This window comes from Ursus americanus, chromosome 2 (genome assembly GCF_024610735.1).
Source record: "Ursus americanus isolate L20-20 chromosome 2, mUrsAme1.1.p, whole genome shotgun sequence".
NCBI classification, from domain to species: domain Eukaryota; kingdom Metazoa; phylum Chordata; class Mammalia; order Carnivora; family Ursidae; genus Ursus; species Ursus americanus.
The window spans coordinates 48,696,593-48,721,588 of NC_142128.1; the positions used below are offsets into that span (position 1 = coordinate 48,696,593).

General features: G+C 45.9%; 1 protein-coding gene across 6 annotated transcripts in view; it reads left to right on the forward strand.

Annotated features, from left to right (window-relative positions):
• The window catches only part of PBX1 (PBX homeobox 1), a 281,772-nt gene that overhangs the window by 220,309 nt on the left and 36,467 nt on the right, over positions 1-24,996 (forward strand). For 5 of the 6 annotated variants that reach the window (XM_045809683.2, XM_045809685.2, XM_087856021.1 and 2 more), the window contains 4 exons: positions 4,190-4,434; positions 10,356-10,546; positions 18,242-18,377; positions 23,390-23,549. In XM_045809683.2, the coding sequence (XP_045665639.1) occupies positions 4,190-4,434; positions 10,356-10,546; positions 18,242-18,377; positions 23,390-23,549 (732 nt within the window). The remainder of the gene's footprint in view (positions 1-4,189; positions 4,435-10,355; positions 10,547-18,241; positions 18,378-23,389; positions 23,550-24,996) is intronic. The other variant, XM_087856031.1, reaches the window with a different exon arrangement.

Genomic DNA, 24,996 nt, shown 5'->3' on the forward strand with positions numbered 1-24,996 from the left:
TATATATACATGCATTATATATACGTTATATATATATACACATACCATATGTACACATGCTATATATATACACACCCTATATAGACGCATGTTATATATACATTATATGTGTGTATACATACACACGTGATATATACATACTATATATATATATACACGTTACGTATGTATATATACCTGCATTATATATACGTTATATATATACATATACTATATATGTACACATGCTATATATATATACACACCCTATATAGATGCACGTTATATATGTGTGTATACATACACATGTGATATACACACATACTATATATATACACGTTATGTATGTATATATACATGCATTATATATGTTATATATATACACATACTATATATGTACACATCCTATATATATACACACACCCTATATAGACGCACATTATATATACATTATATGTGTGTATACATACACACGTGATATATACACATACTATATATATATATATACACGTTATGTATGTATATATACATGCATTATATATATGTTATATATATACACATGCTATATATACACATACTATATATGTCCACATGATATATGTGTGTGTGTGTATTATATATAGCTGGGGATTCTGACACTCTGAATTTTTTTTATTTTTATAATGATTTCAGTATAATTTAAAGAGTGTAATTTGAAGAGGACTGCTTCTCCCCCACCCCCCATCTTTACATTCTTTTATTTTCACCGGATCTCCGGTGTGGGACCTATTTCTGTGTCCTGAACTCTGAGTATAAATGCAAACGGTGTATTCATTAAGGTACATTGTAATCTGTCGTACCTGTTTCTTACTGGCCACATTTGGAAACCAATTTTATTAAACCTTATTAAACTCAAATTTCTTTGTAAAGAGTGTTTATTTACAGGATTCATAAAATGAGATATAAAAGCTAAGTGAAATGCTAACACTCGCACTATTTTTTTTTTCTCCTCGGCTAAATGTATCCTTTATACATTTATAAATGTATAAAGGCGGGGACAAAAAGAGTCTGTATAGGTGAGTGCTTTGCGCTGTGTGACTGTCCTAAGGTTTTCTCGGTGGTGAGGGGCCTGCAGCGTAACCTTTCAGCATCCTTTGCTAGTCTTAGCCATTTTCTTTCTTATTTTATTTTGAACCAGTTAGATTTCACGCCCAGCGAAATGTTAATTAGGTAGGTGTGCAGAGCTCGTGTGGGTAGTCTGTGTATACCACTGACTGTTTAAAAGAAAAGGTGGAGTGGAGGTGTAGGTGAGGCTGTGTGGGTCTGGAAGGGGGAAGCTATTCTCGGAAGTAGATATCGGTGGTAGTAACCTGCCCATGGTTACGTGCGTGGTGCCTGGAGAGAACTGGGACCAGCACTGCGGTCTGTGGATGCCTATCTCTGCTTCTCCTACTTCTCTCATGATGCATGGAACTTTGCCGGAGGAATAAGTTGATGGAGTGAGCGAGGTGGTCCTGGGCACACGGGCTGAGGACCTTGCCATCATCTCGGGTGGACAGGTTGTAGGCTGGCAAGTCCTGATCTTTAGGATGACGTTGGTCTCTTTCTCTTTGCTGCCTTCTTTGAAGCCAGAAATGAATATAAGCTCTTTCACATGCACGAGGGATTGGTTATAGAAGGACCAGGAGGACCTGCTTGGAGGCATTACCACTGTCGGCATGGGGGGCTGCTCTCCTAGAGTCCCCGGCCTCTTCTGGAGGATAGGCCGCACGAGATTGAGTAGAGTGGATTGGAGAGTAGGATTTTACACCATTTATTTAATGACCAAGCTAAAGTGGAACAATTACATTTGTTTATTAAGAATAGCCCTGAGGTGGATCTTTTAAATGACCCACACATGTTTTTGTTGATAAAGTAATTAAAATTTACTAAATAAAATTCAGTAGACAGACGCCCACAGACCCCACACACGAATGCCACCACCCATAGAGGTGAGGAAAGAGGAGCTTCTGGGCTCCATCACTAGGTGCTTGGGTGGTCCCATTCTTTTCTGCACCTTTAGGGACTGAAAAGGTCTCTAATTCAGGAAGTGGGTAAAGCACTGAATTATTTTCTTGAGGAAACCTCTGTGAGTTGAGATAGGTTCTTCAGAGGACTTTGGAGGTTTGGATAAATGAATTCAAGGCGCAGAATAACATGACTGAATGTTATTCAAAGACCAGTCCATGGGGCATTGTCCCAGTTCATCTCCTGGGCCTACAAAAGAAGGATTTCACTGGAAAGACGTCCACAGCACAAACCTCCACAAGGCCATCACTGATACAGGGATTTTACTTTAGTGCAGCAGAATATTCCAGACTCGGGTGTGAAGGGAGAGGAGCCTGAGTCCAGAGGTGTTGGGTGTCTGTGTGCAGGTGTGGGTTTCCTTCTTTCCTCCCAGGTAGCCGCCTTTCCCACATCCACCGTGCCCCCCTCTTGTTGCTTTTCTCCCTGGTGCCTTTTATCTCCGCTCCTTGCCACCGCCACTCCTGGGCCACGTGGCTCAGCAGGCCACTTGACTGCCTCCTGTTCCACCAAAGCCGTGCTGCAGGGTTCCCCCCCCCCCCCCCAGCACAGGAACTGGGATTTCCTTCTGAACAACGCTCAAGGTTGCTTCTTGTCGTGCCTGATGGAAGCCAGGAGCATGCGGCGATGCTGACATTTTACAGGATGGGACTCCCCAAACATCTCTGCGTGCCTCATGTTGAGCTCATAGCCACCTTCCCGGTCACGCCCCTGCGGGGCTGTCTTGCTAGGGCTCAGGAGACAGCTGGAATGGGCATCACCTCCTGGGGCTCCCCAGATGTACCCCACCTGGAAACAGCCCTTGATTCTCTGATTGTTCCAGGGCTCATGTAGCCATCAGGCCACAAAGTGCCTGCCGCCGGCATCCCCAGAGTGCAGACAGACTTGGCTCCTTTTCTTCTGCCAGGATCACTTCCCTCCTTTCCTACCTTACTCCAAACTTTTTTCAATTTTTTTTTTCTTTTAATTGGAAATTCTTTTCATGTTCCCTCTCAACAAAGACTTGGCTGCTGACAGCTAAACTGGGTTTAGATGAGTGATTTATTTTATGGCAGGTTGTATGATGGTAGTAAAAAGAGACTGCCTAGCTCTTTTGCTGATTTACTAAAACACTTGATCTCTTTCAGTCCCAGCTCCCCTCCCCCCACCCAAATGGCCGTGATGTTTTAATAAAAAGCAGCCATTTCATTGATCTGAGCCTTCTGCATCCTACCTGGCTTCTCTGAATACCAGAAACAGCTTGTCCAATGGGCCCCCCTCCCTGGTTTCCAACAGGAGAGTCGTCACCTGGAATGAAGAGATCTCAGTGTCCAGAGAGAAACATTCCTACTTGATGCCCAGGCTGTCTTCCTGCTGTTTTATTTGCTTATTTTATTTATTTTATTTTATTTTATTTTATTTTATTTTATTTTATTTTATTTTATTTTATTTTTTCTTGAAGAATAATTGACATATAATATATCTTCTTGCTATTTTAAACTTCTGTACCCTCCCTGCTGGTCTAGGGGAAATGTCTCAAGATTCCAGTCCAAAACGACAGGATTTGCATAGCATAGGTTATTTTGAAATTGAAAATTTAGGCCGATCAAATATTACAAAGTCAACGAGTGTAAAACCACAAACTCACAGAAATCTAAAATTAGAAACGAAGAAGGAAGTTTCTTTCCCCGAATTAAAAATTCGGCAGTTTGGGGATGAACATGAAAATTCTATTCTGCTATAATTAATTTTTTGTACTTTTGAAATTTCTTGTGGTAACATCTACATAACAAGGGTTATCATTTTCCCCATTTTTCAGTGCCCAGGGCACAATTCAGCGACATTAAACGGACTCGCTTTTGTGCAGATATCACCACCATCTCTCTTGTCTATAGGAAACTCTGGCCCCAAGAAACACTGACTCCCAGCCCCTGCTCCCCTCTACTTTCTACCTCCATGAATTGGACTCTTCTGAGTTGCTCTCATAAATGGAGCATCATTCATTTCTGGAACAAAGCAAGCCTCTCCTTGCATTCTCTCCCCCTCCTGGCACTTCGCCCCTTCTGCACCTGCCACGTTGCAAGTATTTGGTAATTTGCTGTGCCAGTGGCACGACATTGCTTTTCATTTTCTTCATTTGCTCGCATGGGTTCCCATTAACCCTCCCCTCTGCTGTGTCCCCCTGCAGTCTTGAGTATCCGGGGAGCCCAGGAGGAGGAGCCGACAGACCCCCAGCTGATGCGACTGGACAACATGCTGCTGGCCGAGGGGGTGGCGGGCCCCGAGAAGGGTGGCGGCTCGGCAGCAGCGGCGGCGGCAGCGGCGGCTTCAGGGGGCGCGGGCTCCGACAACTCAGTGGAGCACTCCGACTACAGAGCCAAGCTGTCCCAGATCAGACAGATCTACCACACGGAGCTGGAGAAGTACGAGCAGGTAACCGTGGCCTTGGGGGCATCGGACACCCGGGCCCTTTATGAAGGAGGGTGTAGAGCCAATGGGCCCCAAGGGCCAGCCTGTGAGTTTTTCACCGAGCCCCTGGCCGGACTAGAGGCCGCCGAGTCCTCAGTCTCACCGATTAAAAACCCAGGCACATTGGCCCTAAAGGCATTTTAAAAACTTAAGTTTTAAGTGATGATCTCAGGGAGCATTAATATTCAATATAAGAAATGTTCAAGCTGGGGCTCTAGAACATTTGCCATGGCCTGTAGCCGGGGTCTCATGGGGTCATTAGCAGAGTCAAGCCACCTGACCTGCAGGGAGGTTGGTGGACTCCTCCGGCCTTCTTTTGCTCCTTATTTGTGGAAGATTCCTCATCTTCCAAGTATTCATGGAATCCTATGGGAAAGGGTACTAAAACTTGGCCTTTAAAGTCCCTTGCTCTACCCAGACTCACCTCAAGTGAGAGTCAAACGTGTTTGTTTGATACGTGATACGGAATGCGATACTCACCTCTGTCCGTAAGAAGAGTAGAGAAGGGCTCAGGGGACCTCTGTAGTCAACAAAGTTGGATTCCAATCCTGATACTCCACTGATGGTGTCTGGGACCCAGTGGTCCACGTAGTCTACCCAAAAGCTGGTCATGTATGGTCAAGAGCTTCAAGTCAAGGGTAGCACAGGACCATAAAAGCCACATGAAGGAGAGCATGAGAAAGGCTTTAAATGACAAAGCAGTGTATAAATATAAGGTACTCTAATTACAACGGAGCTGCTCTCTCCAAGAGACCCTCTCCCCTCCACACACACGCACACGACTTTCCATATCAGTTCTGCTTCCTCGGGTCCGTATGAGCAATACTACTTTAATAGAAGTCCCTTCTATCAGCCTTTCTCCCATTAGTAGGTGACAGATGTGTTTGTTGTCACCTTTTTGGTTTCAACATTATCCTGAAGTTCTATAGTTAACTTACTTTCCTTAAATCCTTAGCTTTCTGGTTTACTTTTCTTTTTTAAGAGTCACAAAAGAAGAGGGAGAGAAAGCAAAGGCAGAAGACCCTCCCCAGTCCACGTACGAGTCTCTAGGTAGAAGGCAAATGCAAACTTAATAGAAAATTTAAATTTTAAAATAGAAATGGGCGTTTTAAAATTTAAAGTGAAGAAAGTTTCATTATTGTGCTACCTACCTTCGAAATGGATTTCTACCAAGTCCCTTCTTTTATGGGGGGGAGGGAGGAATTGCTGTGAAGCTTGCAGCCAAGCATGGTGAAACTCAACCATCAGATAGGCGTAGGGAGGGTTTGAGGGAAGGAGAATAGCAGTGATCTTACAGTAAGAACATGTGAGTCATTTGCCCTTCACCTTCTCAGGAAAGAATAAACATACTTGCCACAGTGTTGGCCCCCGCAGACACTTCCCACATCTCAGGGGATGCGGAGCCCAGAGGACTGGCTGATCCCTAAAGGTTCCCTAACCTGATCCATCACGTTAGAGTTCAGAGTTGCCCTAACTGGTGGGATAGTTTGGGAAGACAGAGGGGGACATTTCCTATAAAGGTCCCTAGCTGGCCTCTTGAGTTCTCCCTACTCAGTGCTGTTCCTACCTTCCCTTCAGGACTAAGCCTGGCTTCTGGCAAAACAGAAGCCTATCTAGACCTGCCATCCAGGTCAACTCCCATCACTCCAGGGGTACAGGAGGAGCCCAGATGGTGGCTTCCCCCCACTGAACCCATAACTGGGTTGGCTGGTAGGCTGGCAGCTGTTGAACACTGGCTCTGTTCTTAGCTCAGGTTGCCAGCAACATAGAAGAACTGCCTGCTTACTTCTGCTGACACAATTGCGCTTGTCGTTCAAGGTAGTTTTGTGGTTGGGAACCCAGGACAGGCACGGTCAGCCTCTCCGTTTTGACACAGGTGAGGAGGTGGAGATCAGAGGGCTTACACTGTGTATGTGGGTCACACATCCAGTGAGGGACAGAGGTGGCTTTTACTGGAACACCACCTGACTGCACTCCATACAGCAAGAGTGTGGACTTGTGTAGACAGGGAAGGAGCCAGCTTGTCCTCTGTCACTTCCGTGGACGAGATTGATTACTGGTACCTAAGAGAGGCTCGGGGTAATAATATTCTCCTTCGGAAACTTCTCATGGCTGTCTACCTGTTTTAAATAATAAAGAGGTTGGAAATCAGAAACTAAAGGAAAAACTCCCATCGGTACAGAACCAGTTGCATAAGTAGGGTGGTAGTTGTCTATATCTCTTCTTCTTAAAAATACCAAAAAAATCATTTCTCTAGTTATGTAGACATTTTCTGGGTAAGAACTGAGCCCTACTTAACACACTTGGGCACTTCATAATTTAACAGTGCTGGTTATATTGTTAATTATAGTAAATAGAGGATTATAGGGAAATTACGCCATGAAGCTCCTAGCTAATATGTCTGGGAGATCTATCGTCTTCATTTTTCTGTGACCGTGGAAACCTCAGGGGCACCTGGGTGGCTCAGTCGGCTAAGCATCCGACTCTTGATTTTGGCTCAGGTCATGAGATCGAGCCCTGCACCAGGCTCTGCGCTCAGCGGGGAGTCGGCTTGAGATTCTCGCCCTCTGCCCCTCCCCCTGCTTGAGCTCTCGCTTTCTCTCTCTCTAAAATAAATAAATAAATAAAATCTTTTAAAAATAAGAGAAAATAAAATAAAATCAGGAAACCTCAGTAAAGTAAAAACGTTGCTCCCTAGTTTAGTAGTTAGATTGATGAAGTTGCCAAATTGGCTATTCGTCGTTGACTCTGTTATTTTTGTTCGTTTTGTTTTTAGTATGGTGCTGATAACTAGACCAGCAATTAGCTTTCTGCTAATTAGGTATCATGGCCCTCCTCAACCCCATCCCTTAAAAAAAAGAGAGAACCACTTACCTGAATCAGCCATTGTTTCACCCCGTGGTTATTAAAGAACGCTTCCAGAGATTTTCATTAGAAAGAGAGGAAGGAAATTATTTTATTCAGTAAGTGGTGTTGGTGAAATGCTTTTCCAGCACATCATGAGGTCGTAAGGTATCTGAGAGCTGGCATATTCTAACAGACAAAACCGTGAGAAAGCTGAATTTTATTCCAAGTGGTATTTAAAAACCTGGTGCTCTTGTCGCTTTGCAGGGTTCTCAGCTTTCGTGAGGAAGGCTGCAGGCGCACGGACCGGGCTAAATCTGCAGGGCTGAACCGGGCTGGCTCGGCCGGTTCACAGCTAAGAGGACCCTAAATCCCAGTTATGTTCTTGGTGGAGCTTGAAGGAGGAAGGGAAGAAGACGGGCAAACCCGAGTGCAGGAGGGAAGCTTAAAACCCTGGCACCTCGAGCGGGATGGCCCAGGGGGGCTGGTCTTTAATCGGTGGCTCCCAGAAACGCCCTTGACGTGGAACTTGGGCAAGTTTCGAAGGATTTCCAAGGGAAATCCTAGGGGCACCTAAGGGCTCTCTAGGGGCACCTGGAGCGAGTGGCAGCTCCTGAAAGTGACTGACTGTGTTGATGATCGTCCACAGCAGAGGCTCTCCGCCCCCTGCCCCCTGCCCCCATCCCAGAAATGTTCAGCCTGGGAGGGTTCTGCTTAATTAGCGGTTGTCCCCCCAACTCTTCTATCACTGTCGTATTGGGAACGCCTGACCTAACAGAGGCAGCCCAGCGTCCAAAGCTGCAAGCTTGCGGGATCTGAGGGGGTCGCGGTGTGGGTCGTTCAGGTCCTGGAAAGACCGGGGTCGTTGTGTTCTGTCCGTCTGCAGTGGACTCGGAACTGGTCTCCGCTGCATGCTCCTGAGCAGCTGTTCGGCCGCTGCCTGCTCCACCGCCGCAGGGGCTGCAAAGCCCCCACTGTCTGTTTACGGCAGAGTAGAAGGGGCCCCGGCACAAAATGTCCTGAGTCCACGGCAGATATTGTAACGAAGCACATTATTAGCCCAGCCCTGGGGCTTCCCCGCGGCGAGGAGTGCCCTTGACAATGCCTCCTCACAGCCAGCCCCTCGCCCGTGGGAGCCCCGCCAGGTGAGGAGGCCGCAGGCCAGCGAGGGGCCGCGTTTGTGCACAGAGCTGGTCGGGGTGCTTGCTACACACCTAACCCCGCACTCCCCACCCTGTGGCTTCTTGGAATAGACTCGATGCCACGTCTTATGTCCTTGCCTTTGTTTACATTGGGGGGTGGGTCAGCAGGGAAGAAGCTAAGTGCAGAGTAGGAAGAAGGTAATCATGACCCCATTTCTTTTTACCAAGAGAGAAACTGGCACCCGGATACATCCTTACCCAGCCAGACACTCACCTGGTAACTCCTCTGATCCCTACCGTACCCTTTGAGGTGGGTATTGCCACCCCTATTTCACAAGCAAGGAAGACAAGTCCCAGAGAGGTTAGGTAACTTTCCAAGGTCCCACAGCGAAGTGAGTCCCAGAGGCAGCCTCTGTCCGCAGGCTGCCCAGGCCCCGCTCCTCGGCTCAGCTGTATTCGTGAGCACGATTCACTCCATCCGCAGTCACTGTACAAGACCGTGGGTGCTGCTGGCTGTGTTCAAGGTCAGGAATGATTGAATCCATTCCCTCAGACGAATAAAATGAGGCACTGAGTAGCGAAAGGCTTTGTCCAGACACTCAGCGGAGGCGGGCTGACCATCCGCTGTCAGGCTGTCCCAGTCCCCAGTGTAGGCACGGCCCGGTGGATGCGTCTGCGTGGGTATCTTTGGCCAACCAACCTGGATAGAGAAATGAGTGAGTGTGTCGTCGTGACTGCGTTCTTGACGGGTAGGAGAGGCTTTGTGCTGTAGAGAGAGTGGCAGTGCGGTGTTACCGTTCATGAGTGTGTCTCTGGTGTTGATACTAAGTTGGAGCCCTTTGAGTCCTTAGTTCTTCGACTGTCAGAGCTGTCTTGCCTTTTTCGTTACAAATCTAATATAGTTTTATAACGTTACTGGGAGTTAACTCGTGAATAGAGATTTCCATTTGAAGGCTCAGCTAAGGAAAGCAGACTTCAGTTGTTAAGTAGTAGTCACCCCACGGAAAGCCAGTGTTGTTCAGAGGAGCAAGTGTGGGCTCTGGAAAAGGACAGAAATCCCCGGCCTGGAATAGGAAATGTTCAGGTCCTGGCTCGATGGCTCCGTTTCTGCTGTGTGCCTTAGGAAAAAGCCACTCCTCTCCCTGGGCCACAGTTTACACACCTGGAAAATAAGGCGGGGGGCAAAGTGATCTTTAACCTCCCCCCTCCAGAACTGATGGTATATGGGTCTAACCGGAGAACTTTCCTTTCTGCGGGGATGGCTCCTATTTCCTCTCCATCATGTGCTGCTGCTGTTTCTACAAGCCCCCTGAGGACAGAGTCCAGCTTGTGTGGGGGATAGAGTGGGTCTTCAGAAGGCCAGCAGAGGAGGGGATTCTCGTAATAAAACTGAAAGGAGAAATAGGTGAATGAGAAATCTCCCAGAAGAGTTAGCTTTTAATCTCGTGATCCCATTCTTTTGGCTGTTGACGCATCCCAAAATCGGATGTGGAGGCTCTGCTCTGTCAGAGATAATGAGCCAGGCAGCAGTTCACGCCGTATCTGACCCCAAACTCTCTTCGGCTGTGAACCTTGGGGGAAGGACTGTGGGGTGTAGTTTATACTAGGATTCACGTTCCCACTTTTCACTGTAGTAAAATCATCAAAAAAAAAAAAAAAAAAAGATTACGATTTCTCTTTACCCTTTAGAAAAATCTTAATCGTGGCCAAAGTTAGAGTCAAACAGGATGAAAGGTATTTCTCAGCCAGTCATTTATTTTATTCCCTCTGATGTGACAAAACCCCCACAAACTCGCTGAGTTTTCTGCACGTGTGCGAGTCTCTAGAAAAGCCCACGCAGCGCTCTGTCCAGGCCCGGACCCTCCCCACGCGCCAGTGTTTACTGTCCTGCCGTTCCAGGCATGCAACGAGTTTACCACCCACGTGATGAACCTCCTGAGGGAGCAGAGCCGGACCAGGCCCATCTCCCCAAAGGAGATCGAGCGCATGGTCAGCATCATCCACCGCAAGTTCAGCTCCATCCAGATGCAGCTGAAGCAGAGCACGTGCGAGGCCGTCATGATCCTGCGCTCCCGGTTTCTGGACGCGCGGTGAGTCACCCGCGGGGCCATCTGTCCCCCATGGGGGATCCCGGGTCCAGGCTTGGGAGCCACACCTGGCCCTCTCTAAAGGCTCCGTTTTCACCATGTCAAAGGCCAAGCCGAATGGCAGCCTGCAGAAGCTTCTGGGGTCACGGGAGGGAGGCGGCAGGACTACGTAAGCCATGGGTTTCAGACAGCTCCAAACGGAAAACAGTGTGATTAGAGAGGGTGCTTTCTGTTACCACTGCCGCTCACTCTGAGTGAGAGGCAGGGAGGACCGAGGTGGGCGAGAGCAAGGCAGCGTGTTCATCTCACTCAGGACCCCTTTATAGGTGTGTGTTGGAGTGCTGGGCTGTGGCGGTCTCACTGGATGCCGCAGTGACCCACGTTCTCCAGAAACACGGTGCGCTTTGAGAGCCGGGATCTCTTCCGCATCGCAGACAGGCAGAGAGCGCGCTGAGTTCAGTTCCACAAATATTTGTAAGTAGATCGCCATGTGGCATCCTCTGAGCTAGGTTTCAGGAGCACAAAGATGAACAGGACCTGGTCCTGTGGACCCAGAGGAGCAGGGACTGGTCTGCTGTGGGCCGGATTTTCAATCAAGGTTTGATGATGTTTTCCATCTGTCCTTGCTACTCATGACCTCACGTGTGAGTTCATAGAATTCAGTCGAAGAAATCCTGGATAGAAAGATCCTCGGGACACCTGCGTGGCTCAAACATCTGCTTTCCACTCAGGTCATGATCCCAGGGTCCTGGGATTGAGTCCCGCATCGGGCTCCTTGCTCAGCAAGGGAGCCTGCTTCTTCCTCTGCCTGCTGCTCCCCCTGCTTATGTGTGCTCTCTCTGTGTCTGACAAATAAAAAAAAAAAATCTTAAAAAAAGAAAAGTCATCTTAAAAGATAAAACCTGAGAACAGAGAACCAGTAATCAGTTCTTGGCCCAAACTCTCTAGGCCGGTAGATTTATCCAGATCCCTCTGGTTTCTTTAATTCCTGTTAGGCAGCCTGCAAGTTGGCGATAATCGTATTTTTCATACACTGGAGAGGAGGGTTTTGGTCATTGATCTAGCAGACATGTTTCGAGGGTGTGGCCATCCTCCGTGGTCGATGGCCCATCTCAGATTAGCCAGCTTCTATACACGCAGGCTTCACCATCATTACTTCGATTCCTAAAAATCATCCCAGGCTATGACTTCAGTTAGTAGAACTTCAGATGTGTCAGAGTCATGTGCCGTTTCATAATCGATAGCTTTGTCCCTTTTCAGTGAGACAGAAAGATTCACTGCTTCTTGTAGAAGTTTTTCACCCCCGAAGTCATGCATTATTCAGCTCTCTTACCTGTATTTCTCTCTGTTCACAACTGTGGTTGTTGCAGCCCACAGACCTCTTTAAAACTCCTTGGCATCTCCTAAAGTCCCTTTTATTCAGTGTGTTTTGGGTCACATGGAATATGAAGTGCGGGTGCCAGCTAGCAGAATGTATCTCTGTGCCACCAGAATTCCACAGGGTAAGTCAAGGGAAAGTTAGCACGAAGAGAGTCTTTTCCAGCTGGGCATGTGATACAGGGGCGGGAGAGGGGAGAGTCTCCCTGAAGCAGGGCCCCCGTGTATCTCCCTCGCCTCGTGGCCTGCTGCCAACCCAGCATCTTGAAAACAGGCTAATGTGCACAGTACAGAGTGCGAGGGACTGGTGGCCTCTGTCTGGGTCCTGTGCCCGTGCAGCCGCCACCGCCCCTCTGCGTGTGTTGCTTCCATCCCCATGGAAACTCCCGTAGTTAAAATTCTGGAGTTGGTATTTATGTGGGCAGATACTGAAACAGAGGAAAGTCGAACCCAAACTGGATTCTCGTCCGGAGAGAACCCGGGGAGAAGGGAGAAGCAGAGTCATTGTCTTGCTAGATTTCTGCTCGCAGTACCTGTGCTGTGTGCAGTGGAAGGTCAGGCTCAAAACAGGCCGAGCTTTGGACATGGTTCCTGTCGCTTCCACCAGCCTTTGCCTAGAGGGTTCCAGCAGGCACTGGAAGGACAATCACTTACGAGAGGGTCTCTTTCCCACTTTGGTTGCAACCTTTGAATCCGTGCCTTGGAGCCAAGGCTCCAACCTTAAACAACGAAACTGTTGTCATTGTTACTAGCATTTATTTTGAGGGTATGTTTGGTATCAGTGAAAGAGTGTAACTCCAAATGCCAGCCTACGGCTGAGTAAATGGCTTTCTCAGCTCAAAAATGTTTACCCAGACCTTGTGATTGGGGTAGTTCCTATCCTTGCTTCCAGTGCTGTAGTTGGAGAGCTAGCTAAACAAACCTCAGGAAGAAAGACAGCCCCGGTGCTGAGCGCCACAGGCGTCTGATGGGCAGGGCTTCATCAGTGAAAGATTTGGTGGAAGACAAATGAAATACAAGGGGAGTTTGACTTAGTAACAGGATTAGTCTTTGTAATGTCACAGGTAGATGGAATCGAATGGTTCCCCTTTGTTAGGAAATATTCCTTGTCTCCGTTTTCTGTTGCCACCTAAAAGATTACTGCAAATTTAGCAGCTTAAAACAACACGAGAATACTATCAAACAGTTTCTGTGGTTTAGACATCTGGGCACAGTTGAACGGGATCCCCAGCCCTAGCCTCACACAGCTGTAATCTGGATGTCCTCAGAGGCCATGATCTCTTTGGAGGCTCAGGCTCCTCTTCCAAGTTCGTTCCCGCTGCGGGCAGAATTCAGTTCCTTGTGGTTGTGGGACTGACGTCTCCAGCTCCCAGAAGCCACTCTGTCCCTGGCCAGCTCACGTCTTGGCTGCTTGCTTTGTTCCTGGAAGCCAGCAAGAGAATCTCACCATTTTAAGGCTTTAACCTAATCTCCCTAAACTAACAGGACGGAAGTCCTTTCTTTGTCACAGCCCCACCCATGCATGGGGGAGGGTGGGGATGCCAGGCTGGAATCTGGTACCTTCTTAGGATTCTGCCTTCCATACTCCTCAGCTGAACGCTTGGTCCAGATTTGTCCATTCGAGTCATATCCCTTTTCTCTTCCTTACATTGACTTAATTGTGCCAGAAAAAAATCCATCCATTCATCTATTCATTTATTCATTCATTCTACATTTATTATCTCATACTATGCTATCAAACTTGGTAAAGTTGTTGTCAGGACCATCAACACAGTTTTCTCAGTTGAAAGAGGGAGAGAGAGAACTTACAAACACTCTTAATGATTTTCAAGCAATAATTTTAACTTACGTTTAATAACATGTTGCTGGAGACAACAATAAGAGTATAAACAGCTGGAAGAACGCTTCTGCATTTCACCCCAGGAGAGGGATTCCGTTAAATGAAGTAGTAAAGTGGGAAAACAACAAGAGGGAAGGACTTGCAGGAAGGCCTGGGCCGACTGGCCTATATTGAGATTGATGTATCTTATTGAGTTTTACTCTCTGTCAGATGCTGTAGTAGCCGCTGGAATACCTCAGAAGACAGAAACACATATAAATGTGGGTCTTACCTTCAAGGAGCTCATAATCGTGTGGGACAGACACTGTTATGAGTGAACATAAAATGGCGTCTTCCTTGTGAAATAGCTCTTCCTGCTCGGCCTGAGCGGAAGCCAGAATGTGAGAGAGGGCAGAGTTGAGGATCCCAGAGCGAGCATGGTGTTTGCCAAACAGAAAGACTGCCGTGGGCAAGGTGAAATAACGTAAGCCAACTTCAACAAGCGTTACTTAGCCAGAACGCTATGTGTGAGGCACTCGGGTTTCCCTTGAGGAACTTGCTGTTTAGCCGGGGAGACCTGGGTAAACCTGTGGCAAATGCTGTGGGAGAGAAATAACACTGGTTGGTGTGAAGAGGCACAGGAACGTAAAAGTCACGAGTGTCTTCAGGGCAGGGAGAAGTAAGCATATGACGTGGCTAGACGAAATTGTTCAGAGCGTGTTTAGGACTGGGGGAAATGAGGCACTGGGGATAGGACAGATCCACTGAAGACCCTAAGTGTATCCATGAAGACTGCAAATTTGTCCTGAGAAGCAGCAGAAACTGTTAGAGATGTTTAAGGAGGAAGGGCAGTCATTTAGAGCATAAGTTCTCAAACTGCACTGCTTGGATTCAAATTCTGGCAACCTTTGTAAGGCGGGCTAGGTGGCCTATCCTCCCTAGAACTCTTGTCTGTAAGATGGGACTAATCCTATACACAGGAATAAATGAGATAATATGAAGGAAAAAAAAAAAAAACAGGGGCACCTGGGTGGCTCAGTTGGTTAAGTGTCTGCCTTTGGCTCAGGTCATGACTCCAGGGTCCTAGGATCAAGCCCTGCGTCAGGATCCCAGGTCAGCAAGGAGCCTGCTTCTCCCTCTGCTGCTTTCCCTGCTTGTGCTCTCCACACCCCCACGCCCCCGTCAAATAAATAAATAAAATCTTAAAAAAAAAAAAAAGAAAGAAAAACAGTATAGTGTCTGGAATGTGGTATTCATATCACAATTCACACAGTAATTCCTTACTATATTAAGGATCACCACATTATATATTATTTATTATTTTACTTATTGTATTTATATTTTATTATTATTATTACTATTTCTATCGTTAGTGACATCAGATCCATGGTTTAGGAGAATTACTCTAATGCTTCTCTTGAAGACGAGCTGAATGGGACAAGAGACGCAGTAGGACCCCACTGTTAAAGCCTGTGCTCCTCGACCGGGGTGAACACAGAATAGTATGAAGTACCTTCTCCGTTCTCAAATATGCAGGAGAAGATTATTTTCTTTTAAGATAAACATTGGTACATTACAGAATGGACTAAAGCAAGAGGTTTTCAAAGACATTTCATACTTTTGATGGTGTGTGGCAAGGCTATGAGTTCACACCTTCCTTGTGCTTCTGGAACACATCCGTCTAGAATTGCACCATTTAGTAAGTGGCCATTTGATTTTTAAATTTAAATTAATTCAAACTGAATTACATTGAAATCAATAAAATTTCAGAATTTACCGCTCCAGTTACACCAGCCACGTTTGAGCTGCTCAGTGGCCACACGCAGGCTCATGGCTGCTAGACTGGGCAGCAGTGATCTAGAACATTCCCCTTATTGCCGAAAGTGCCGCCGTGCAGCACTAGCCAGACTGTTAACATGATTGACAGTGGCTTCTCTGAACCTGTTTCAAAAACAGAGTGACAATAGGCTGGAATAAAAGAGTTAAATTTGAAAGAATAGAACTGGTAGGACTTGCTTTGGGGCCCATCCTCTGATGAAGGTTAGATATCAGGAGGGGTTGAGAACCACCACTCCTAGGTTCTGGCACCTGCTAGGTCCTCAAATATTTGAATGAAGGAACAAATCAGATACACTGAACCGCGTCAGTGGTGACGTGGGGAAGGAAGACAATGAGGCTGGCTTGGGTGAAATGCGATGCTAGTTTTGGAGACACAGAGTGTGTTCGAAGTGTCTGGGAGCGCAGTGCTGGTGGGCAGTGACTCTTAGGAGAGTCGACAGGGCAGGAACACATTGGGGGTTTAGGAACGGTGTCTGCCACACCTGCACCTCTCACTCTTGACTCACTCTGATTCAAAAGGTTTCCTTCCTAAAATGCTGCATTTATCCAGTACTATTCAATCAACCTCCACATTTCTTACATTAAAAACCCAGATACCCAACTCCCAAGGTTTTGGATTGGCTCGAAGTCACAAATGTTAGCTCACCAAGCTGATACCACTTCAAGCCAAAGCCAGGTGTCTAGCTCAAAGAGCCTGATCGTCAGAAGTGTCTCATTTTCACTAGGTTTCCTGAAGTCCTGAAAAGTCCTGATCTTGGGATTTCTAAGGCCCTCAGTGGAGACAGCCACTGAGAGAGGTGATAAGGGAGCCCATCAGAGTCGATGAGACCACCTAGGGAAGGTTGCACATGGCGATGAGAAGAGAGTCGGGAACAGCTGTCTGCACCAGCCCCGCACCACCAGCTCATTCCAGAGAGGCTTCCTTTGAGCTCAGTTGGAAGACTCCCAAAAAATACAGTGCGGTGCTAATGCAGACAGCTGAATGAATGAACCGAGGTTCTCCCAATTAGGGGAGGCTTCAGGGTCCAGTTCCCTAGGCCTAAGACAACTGTTTTCTGTAGGCAGAGAAGAAGCCAAAGGTTATCTGAAGCCTGGCCTGGAGCCCGTGTTAGCCACTTAGCTATCTTCCCCAAATTCCCATCAGGCAAGGACTTTCAGCAAATGCCTATTTTTTGAGTTGGGCTTTTTTTTTTTTTAATCCATTCTGCCCAATTTCTGATGCTGGGTGACCCAGAAACTCAGCATGATTTGGGAAAGTGACTTGGGCTTGGCATAGTCTGGACAGATGTGGTTAATACCTATGGACAGATGGTGTTCATCCGGTAAAATCAGGCACTTTATTGTGTTAATTAATCCAAGTGGGACCCCGGAAATACAATATTAGCTGAATTTCTTGTCTAGCAAGGCTGCTCAGTGCTTTCTGTTGGGCTAAATCGGGAAATCCTGTGTCCTGGCATAACCAAGGATGTTCTGGAAATCTCTTCCATAAGGAAAAAGCTTTTGATAAAAGCAAGAAAGGCAAAGTGCTAATAGAGCTAATTTAAAGATGGAGTCCCCACCACCTCGAGGAGGGCCAGCCAGCCTCTGCTGTGAGCCTGGCATCCCCAAACAGCTCCCCTAGCGCCTACGGGCCTTAGCTGTGAGGAGGCAGTAAAGTGATTCTCACTCTAAATTAGTTCAATTAGCACTTTTTTTTTTTAAGACAGAAAATGCTTTTATTCAAAAAGTGGCTCTCTTCCTTTCAGCAACCTGTGTATTAAAGAGATTTCTGTGGGCTTTTGTTTTACCATTTACCAGCTGTTCTTGCTTGAAAAGTGCTGCTTGTCTCCTTCTGAGGGAGGTCACGCAGTCCAGGGGGCTAATTTCAGTGCCTTCCACACCCTCTTCCCCAGATGCCTTTAAAAAATGCTGTATGCATTTACCTGGGAATGGAATAAGGGGAAAATAATAACTTATTTTTCACTTAAAGCTCCAGGGCCTCTGTAATTGCCAGGAGACAATTTGTACCTAAGAACGAGGTCGAGTTCTGTAGTCAGGCGGACCTGAGTTCATACCTTGGTTCTACAACATACCGGCTGAATGACCTTTGGACTCAGTTTTTCATTGGTACACGGGAAGAACCATAGCTATCTCACGAGTTGTGCAAAATGAGTAACTTGAATTGATTGCTGTGGAGGGTGAGGTCCAGTGCCTGGAGCCTGGTAGGAAGAATGTCACCCAGCATTTGCCACGTACCGGGCACCATGGAGAGCACCCTGTATGGCCTCATTTTCCGGTTACGGTCACCCTGCGAGACCAGCATGACTCTCTTCACTCTCGGCTGAAGAAGCTGAGGCTTGGAGAGGTATCCCAACCCCCTAGCTGGCATTCAGTTGGTCCAGGATTCCAAACCCAGGTGGCTGCGTTTGAAACTCCATGCTCCTCACCACTTGGTACAAGGCTTTGTGACTGTTCTTCTTGTCAGTGCCCCAGTGATGCACCATGAAGTCCTTAACAAATGCTTTCAGTGATGGTTTTGGCATCCAGCCCCTTAGTGCAAATTTCCTCTAATCCACATTTTGCTCAGGAGTTTGTCTTTTCACAGAAGTAGATCCTCATCTCTCCCTTTTTATACATATTCGGTATGAACTTACTTTGTCGTTCTTTCCTTTCTCTTTATGAAGGCGGAAGAGACGGAATTTCAACAAGCAAGCGACAGAAATCCTGAATGAATATTTCTATTCCCATCTCAGCAACCCTTACCCCAGTGAGGAAGCCAAAGAGGAGTTAGCCAAGAAGTGTGGCATCACAGTGTCCCAGGTAAGGAGCCTCAAAAGGCTCAGCCTCTAGCCTGGTGGGCTTCGGTGGGCCCCATGGCAGGATCTCGGAGGCATTGCTTTATTGAGCTTTCATGCCTTGCAGGTTCCATTTGCTAAAGCCCTGACATGGCCAGGTAAGCACATGGTGTGTTTAAGTAGGAGAGTTTTCCAGGTAAGTACCTGGACAGACTTGAGAGGGACCAACAGAAGTGGGAGAAGTAGACTATGGTAGACAAACAGGGATAGGGTTCTTCCCATTGAGTGCTCTGTTCCTCAAAAAAATGGGTCAAGGTCCTTGCATGTCCTTGCAAAGCTATCCGCATTCTCAGTTTTCTTAAACACAGTCCATTCCTTAACCCATCTTGTGCCCAACCCAGGAAAGAGTCAGTGAATGGAACTTTTCAATGAAAGGGACTCAAATGTCTTCTCTTGATGTGCTCACTCGGTAACTGATGGAGTGTGGGAATTTTAACGTGTCACTATGATTGCATTGGAATGGTTGCACAAAATGTCAGCGAGTGCCCCCTTTCCCCAGAGAGCAATAACCATAACAGGTGCTTGTTGACATGGAAAGGTACATGATAAAACATTTTTATGGGCCTGGAGTCTTGAACATTAGTGTGAAGTAGAGAAGTAGGCAATATTTATATGTATGTATATTTTGTCTACTCACAGGATCCATCCAAAACGTCTTATTTAATCTGAACCTCAAATACCATCCCTGGTCTGTAGTTGAGAATAGTACTAATGGTTCTGAAAGCTAGCAGAGAAAGTTCCTCTGAATTATGTCATAGGCAAGAGAACCATATGTACTGGCATTTCCACAAAAGGGGTGGGGGAATGGGGGAAAGAAGCCTACTCTAGTGAGAAACTTCGCTTAGCATTTTCCAAGCAAAATAGATGCTGGTTTGTATAAACTGAGCATTTGTACTTCCTTGAATTGAATCCTGGCTTCTGTTACTCCCTGCAGGGTGCTGATCCCATCAACCTGCGCTTAGCTAAGCTGAATTAGGTGCAGTCAGGATGTAGACCAACACACAGAGTATGTGTAATGAAGAGATCGCCAGGGCCTCCCCAACAAGCTGTGCGGGAAACACCAACTCCTTTCAGCTCAGACCTTCCTTAGGTGTTTTGACTCAAGTGAAGGTTGTTCCAGTCTTAACTCTAGCAAAACAGAACATGAGTGGTCAAACTCGGGTCACCTGGTTTTGTCTAGGTCTCTAACCATTCTTGTCCAACTTTAGATCCCTTGTCCATGAGAAAAGACATTTGATGGTTTTTGATATTTCCTGCATGTTTGAGGGATGGCTCCAGGCACGAACCATATCACTAACTGACCATACGTGGAATCTTCTGCTTCTAAAGTAGAATTAAATCACTAGACTGTCTGAATTCTAATTCTGGGATTCGGGATTCTAAATCCCTGTTGAAGGTAGAATGAACCCTTCTGGAGCTGGTCTGTATTACATCTAGGTCAAAGATGGAATCCCAGCCTGTTCCAGCAGCTTTCACTTCCTTTGTTATGGAAACTCAAGGTACACATAATTTGTCCATTAAAATGAATATTTACATACTGTATCCCCTTTCCCTTTGTTTCACCCACCTTAGGGCCCCATCACATTACACCCTCCTAACAACGACGAAGCTGTTCCAGTATTGCCAAACAGGTCCCCGTGAGAGACAGTGTGACATGGTTCAGTAACAAGAACATCTGTGTAGGAGAATGTTTTTGTCAAGAGTCAACTGTGAGATTTTAGGGAACTTCCTCTTGTTGGGTCTTAGTTGTCCCATCTGCCAGTCATGGTTTGTTGTACCACATGATTTATTAAATCTCCCTTAAGTTCCCAAATCTAGGGGATCCTGATTTTGGACTTTTTTTTATTTTAGTCACGTTTGGGCTGTCTTTCTTTTTTGTTTTTTGGGTTTTGTTTTGTTTTGTTGTCATTTTTTGGTTAATAATTACCCCTCCATCTTGGGGCACCTGGGTGGCTCAGTGAGTTAAGCATCCGATTCTTGGTTTTGGCTCAGGTCATGATCTCAGGGTTGTGATATCGAGCCCCACATTGGGCTCCGTGCTTAGCAGGAGTCTGCGTGAAAGAGTCTCTCCCTTTGCCCCTCCCCCCCACTCATGCTCTCTCTCTCTTGCTCTCTCTCTCTCTCTCAAAATAAATAAATATCTTAAAAAAAAATTACCCCTCCATCTTGAAATTCTCCTACCTTGGTTTCCTTGATACCGTTCTCTGTGGAGTTTCCTTCCTTCTCTTGGGCCACTTTTGCTCGGTCTTCTTAGAGGATCTACTGTCTCTACCGATCCTAAAAATACCATTTTTTTCTTTAGTCCTCATCTTTTCAGGCCTATCCCATGGTCTTAACCATTTATTTTTTTTTTTAGTCACAGTTTCTTTTAAAATCTACTTACTGTTGATTTTTCCCATGATTCAAAACAAAAATGTGCTGACACACCAAAATCCATCTGTAGACCGTCCTCTCCTCTGATCCCTCAACAGCCCTTCGTCTATACTCATGCTGCTTGGAATGTGGTCTACAGAAAGCAGCATCAGCAACTCCTGGGAGCTGGCTCGACATGTAAATTCTTAGGTCTCACCCCAGAACTGAGTCAGACAGAATTAAGGGACGGTGGTGGGATCTGTTTTAACAAGCTCTCCATGTGCGCTCGACTTGGAAAAGTACTGTTCCGCACACTTTCTCTGAGTGATCTCTTCTATGCTTATCGCTGCGAGTATACCTTTATTTGAATATTCAGATGAGACTTCTGGAACACCAAACTCATGTGTCTTCCTTCCCACTGGACTCTGCCCAGACTCTTCAAACTTAACATGTTTGAAATGTGATCGAACTCTCCCCAGAGAACTGATTATTTTTTCTGTATTACCTGTCTCAGACTGTGTCTGTCCTCTATGTGTCCCCAGTGCCTCGCACATAGCAGACCCTCCGTGACTGTGAACAGCAAGGTAATTAATGAAAGCGCTGATTACGTCCATGGCTCAGGGCCTCCGATATCACCTCGTGGGCAGTGTAGGGAATGCCCGAGCCAACTAAACACCTTGCCCACCCATCTGTGCTTCTCGTTGTGAAGGGAATCACTCCCACAACACGCTCCTTCTCCTCTTCTCACATAGCTTAGTTAACTAGACCTCAGGCATTTCTTTTCTTCCTCAAAAGCCCTCCCAAACTACCTTCATCTTTCCCCCTTTCTTCCAACGCATCCAGTTACCTTAGAAATCTCGCCTCTTGGGGCGCCTGGCTGGCACAGCGGTTAAGCGTCTGCCTTCGGCTCAGGGCGTGATCCCGGCGTTATGGGATCGAGCCCCACATCAGGCTCCTCCGCTATGAGCCTGCTTCTTCCTCTCCCACTCCCCCTGCTTGTGTTCCCTCTCTCGCTGGCTGTCTCTATCTCTGTCGAATAAATAAATAATATCTTAAAAAAAAAAAAAAAAGAAATCTCGCCTCTTTTCCTCTCCCTCGTACAAATAGTGGAAGCTGTAACAAGGAAAGCATGAGTTTGGGGATGATATTAGATCTGCTGTGGTCCTAAAATGGCCCCAGAGTGCCCTTCCTCTCCTGTAGGCACCAGCATTTACATGAATAAAGCAATTTCTCATTGAATTTTTTTCCTTCTCGTTTACTAAGACTGCAATGGTATGGTTTGGTTTTGATAACAAAGGCTTGGCATTTCTCTCGTAGTGTAAGCCTCACAAGGCAGAGGAGGGCTTACCTTATAAGATTTTTAACTTTTGCTAATGCATTTAAAAGGTACCTCTAGTTTTGCAAAAATGTCCTTTATCTGCCATCATTGGGGTAAAGAGAAAGTACGTGTCAGCTATGGCACATGTTACCAACTTTCTCTTCCCTCACCAGATTCATAGTTTGTTTTGTAATTTTATTTTTATTTTTATTTTTTTAAAGATTTTATTTATTTATTCGACAGAGATAAAGACAGCCAGCGAAACAGGGAACACAAGCAGGGGGAGTGGGAGAGGAAGAAGCACGCTCATAGTGGAGAAGCCTGATGTGGGGCTCGATCCCGGAACGCCGGGATCACGCCCTGAGCCGAAGGCAGACGCTTAACCGCTGTGCCACCCAGGCGCCCCTGTAATTTTATTTTTAAAAAGAACAACATTTTAGTTTGAAATCACATCTGGAATATGGGGTATACAATATTCCTCATAAGGCAGGGATGACAAGGGTAAAACTTGAATTTCACTGCGTCTCCACTTGTGTCTGGCAGCGGTCTTGGTATAAAGGGAAGGGGGACATAGAATCCAGCCAGGACAGCTGCTGTGAGCCACATGAAGGAAATAAATTAACAAATGAAAGCAAATTAGGTTTGTTTTGTGTATTGGCTTTAACATTTAAAGCCTGAAATTCAAAGGACTAATCGCTGGTATGCTTCAGTTTTTCCTCGTGTAGGTAACACAAAGCTTTGCACAAAATACTTGGTGAAATCTATCTGATCGAATTATCTTGATCCTAAGGTCCATAGTACCTGCAGCTAAGAACCTAGTCCATATGAGTGTTATTCAACTTCTAAAAATTTGAAATTAATCTTTCAGTGAAAGCACCTGTATGTTGATACAGATTTGTATGGATAATTACAAGTCTGTGCCTCTTGATTGCTCAAAGTCAGTGTTAGCGTCGATAAGTAACATTTCTCCCGAAATGCTGTTTAGCTTGGTGTCATGTTCTTAAGAGGTAAGCAAATGTAAAATGCTTGTCCTAAACTAAAATTGTCTGAGTCCAAATGAGTAACTCCTCCGTAGGACGTTTTGCTGCATTGTTTTTGCTAAACGGTGGTGTATTAAGCAGGGGAATCTCATTGTATGCAGTGGCCCCTCTCGGTGCCCTTCAGATCTTCTCACTGATGTTCTGAAATCAGAATAGGATCAGCCCATGCAGACTACCTCCAGCCCTCCCCTGATGCCTTCGTTTTCCTCTGAGATGTTTGCGCAGGACAGAATGTTAACTTTCTCCTCTTCTCTTAAACCGCTCTAGGTATCAAACTGGTTTGGAAATAAGCGAATCCGGTACAAGAAGAACATAGGTAAATTTCAAGAGGAAGCCAATATTTATGCTGCCAAAACGGCTGTCACTGCTACCAATGTGTCAGCCCATGGAAGCCAAGCTAACTCACCCTCGACTCCTAACTCAGCTGGTTAGTTTTTTCTTTGATTTGGGGGGATCATGCTCCATTTTTATACTTGCTTTTCCTACCTTGGGGTTTTCCTTCCATTCTTTAGGTTTCTGGTTGGTTGACTTATGTATTTGATTGTCCTTTTTGTTGTTGATGCCACTTTGGGTTTTTCCTTTCATTTCCAAAGACCAGCGTGTTTTACTGTTTATAAGATGGGCTTGTCTGGAGGTTTGCGCTCACATGTCTGTTTAAGTTGGACAGACCTAAATTGGTTGGTTTCAATGAGAAGACTTTCACATTCTCCTTTCAAAGATGACAATGAGCTAGATCTAATACTTGGACATAGTACCTTGAGGGCTCTGGCATTTAGTCTCGTTCATATAAAGTTTTTATCCTTGTCTGTTTTGCTGTTCCCATCACATAGTGTTTGGATGACCTACTAGCATACATTCTCTGCAGGAATAGTCCTCATTATAATGCTCTGGTCTGCAAAGCCACACCGGGATTACTGCTATATATTGTTTAGAGTTGTTTTTCTTTACCGTTGTATTTTGTTGGTTTCTTTACGTAAACGACAAAGAAAATTGCCAGTCATTAATTCAAATTATCCAGATTCCAGTTTCCCTGTCATAATATTAGTCATGTGCTATGCCCCTGGTTTTCTTTTAATGGATGTGCATTGTATCACTAACTTCAGAGTTTAGGCTAACATAATATATTTTGGGGTTTGCCTTGTACCGCCTGTTCGGAATTTCCACACATGAAAAAAAGCACATAATCAATAATACATAAAATATAACCTTAGTGTTTGTATGCTGTGGAAGGCATGTTGGTACTTTTTTGGTTTTTTTGTAAGGGAAACCCAGAAATACTTCCTTACTAAATCATCTTGGTCTCAGATTATGTGATATTTGCCCCCATCAGGAACCAGCTGCATTGACTTCGGTGCTGGGATGCACATCTAAGAAAATCGATGCCTCCCGCTTGAAGGGTCTCAAATTTAACTGTGTTTGACCATAAGATGGTTAAAAATCTAATTTCCAACATTTCTGGGCAGTGTCTTTGACCCCGAAGCTTGTTTGTTGACTAAAATAAATTCTCTTTCTACCTTATGGTGGACTGTTACTGGCTCCACATGCTAACATCTCTGAGCTTCTAGATGCCCTAATTTGTTAGAAGGTTCTCCAAATCACTGGGCTGTACCACCACAGCCTTCTTTTGTTTAAATGGAATCATGCATGAAGAGTGGCCTGGGCTTTTGTAAGTGTGGACATGGTAAGACAGGGTAGAATTCAATCTAGTTATATCTTTCCCAGCACACCAGGTCTGATAACTCTAAGGAGCTTATTTATTTTTGGTCCGTGTGTATTTCCTTCTCTTCCCCTCATGGCGTGATTGACAATGGATCAAAGCTAAGAGGTTCAGTAACCAGAGAGTTTCCTTCTTCCCCATCTGGTCAACTATTAAG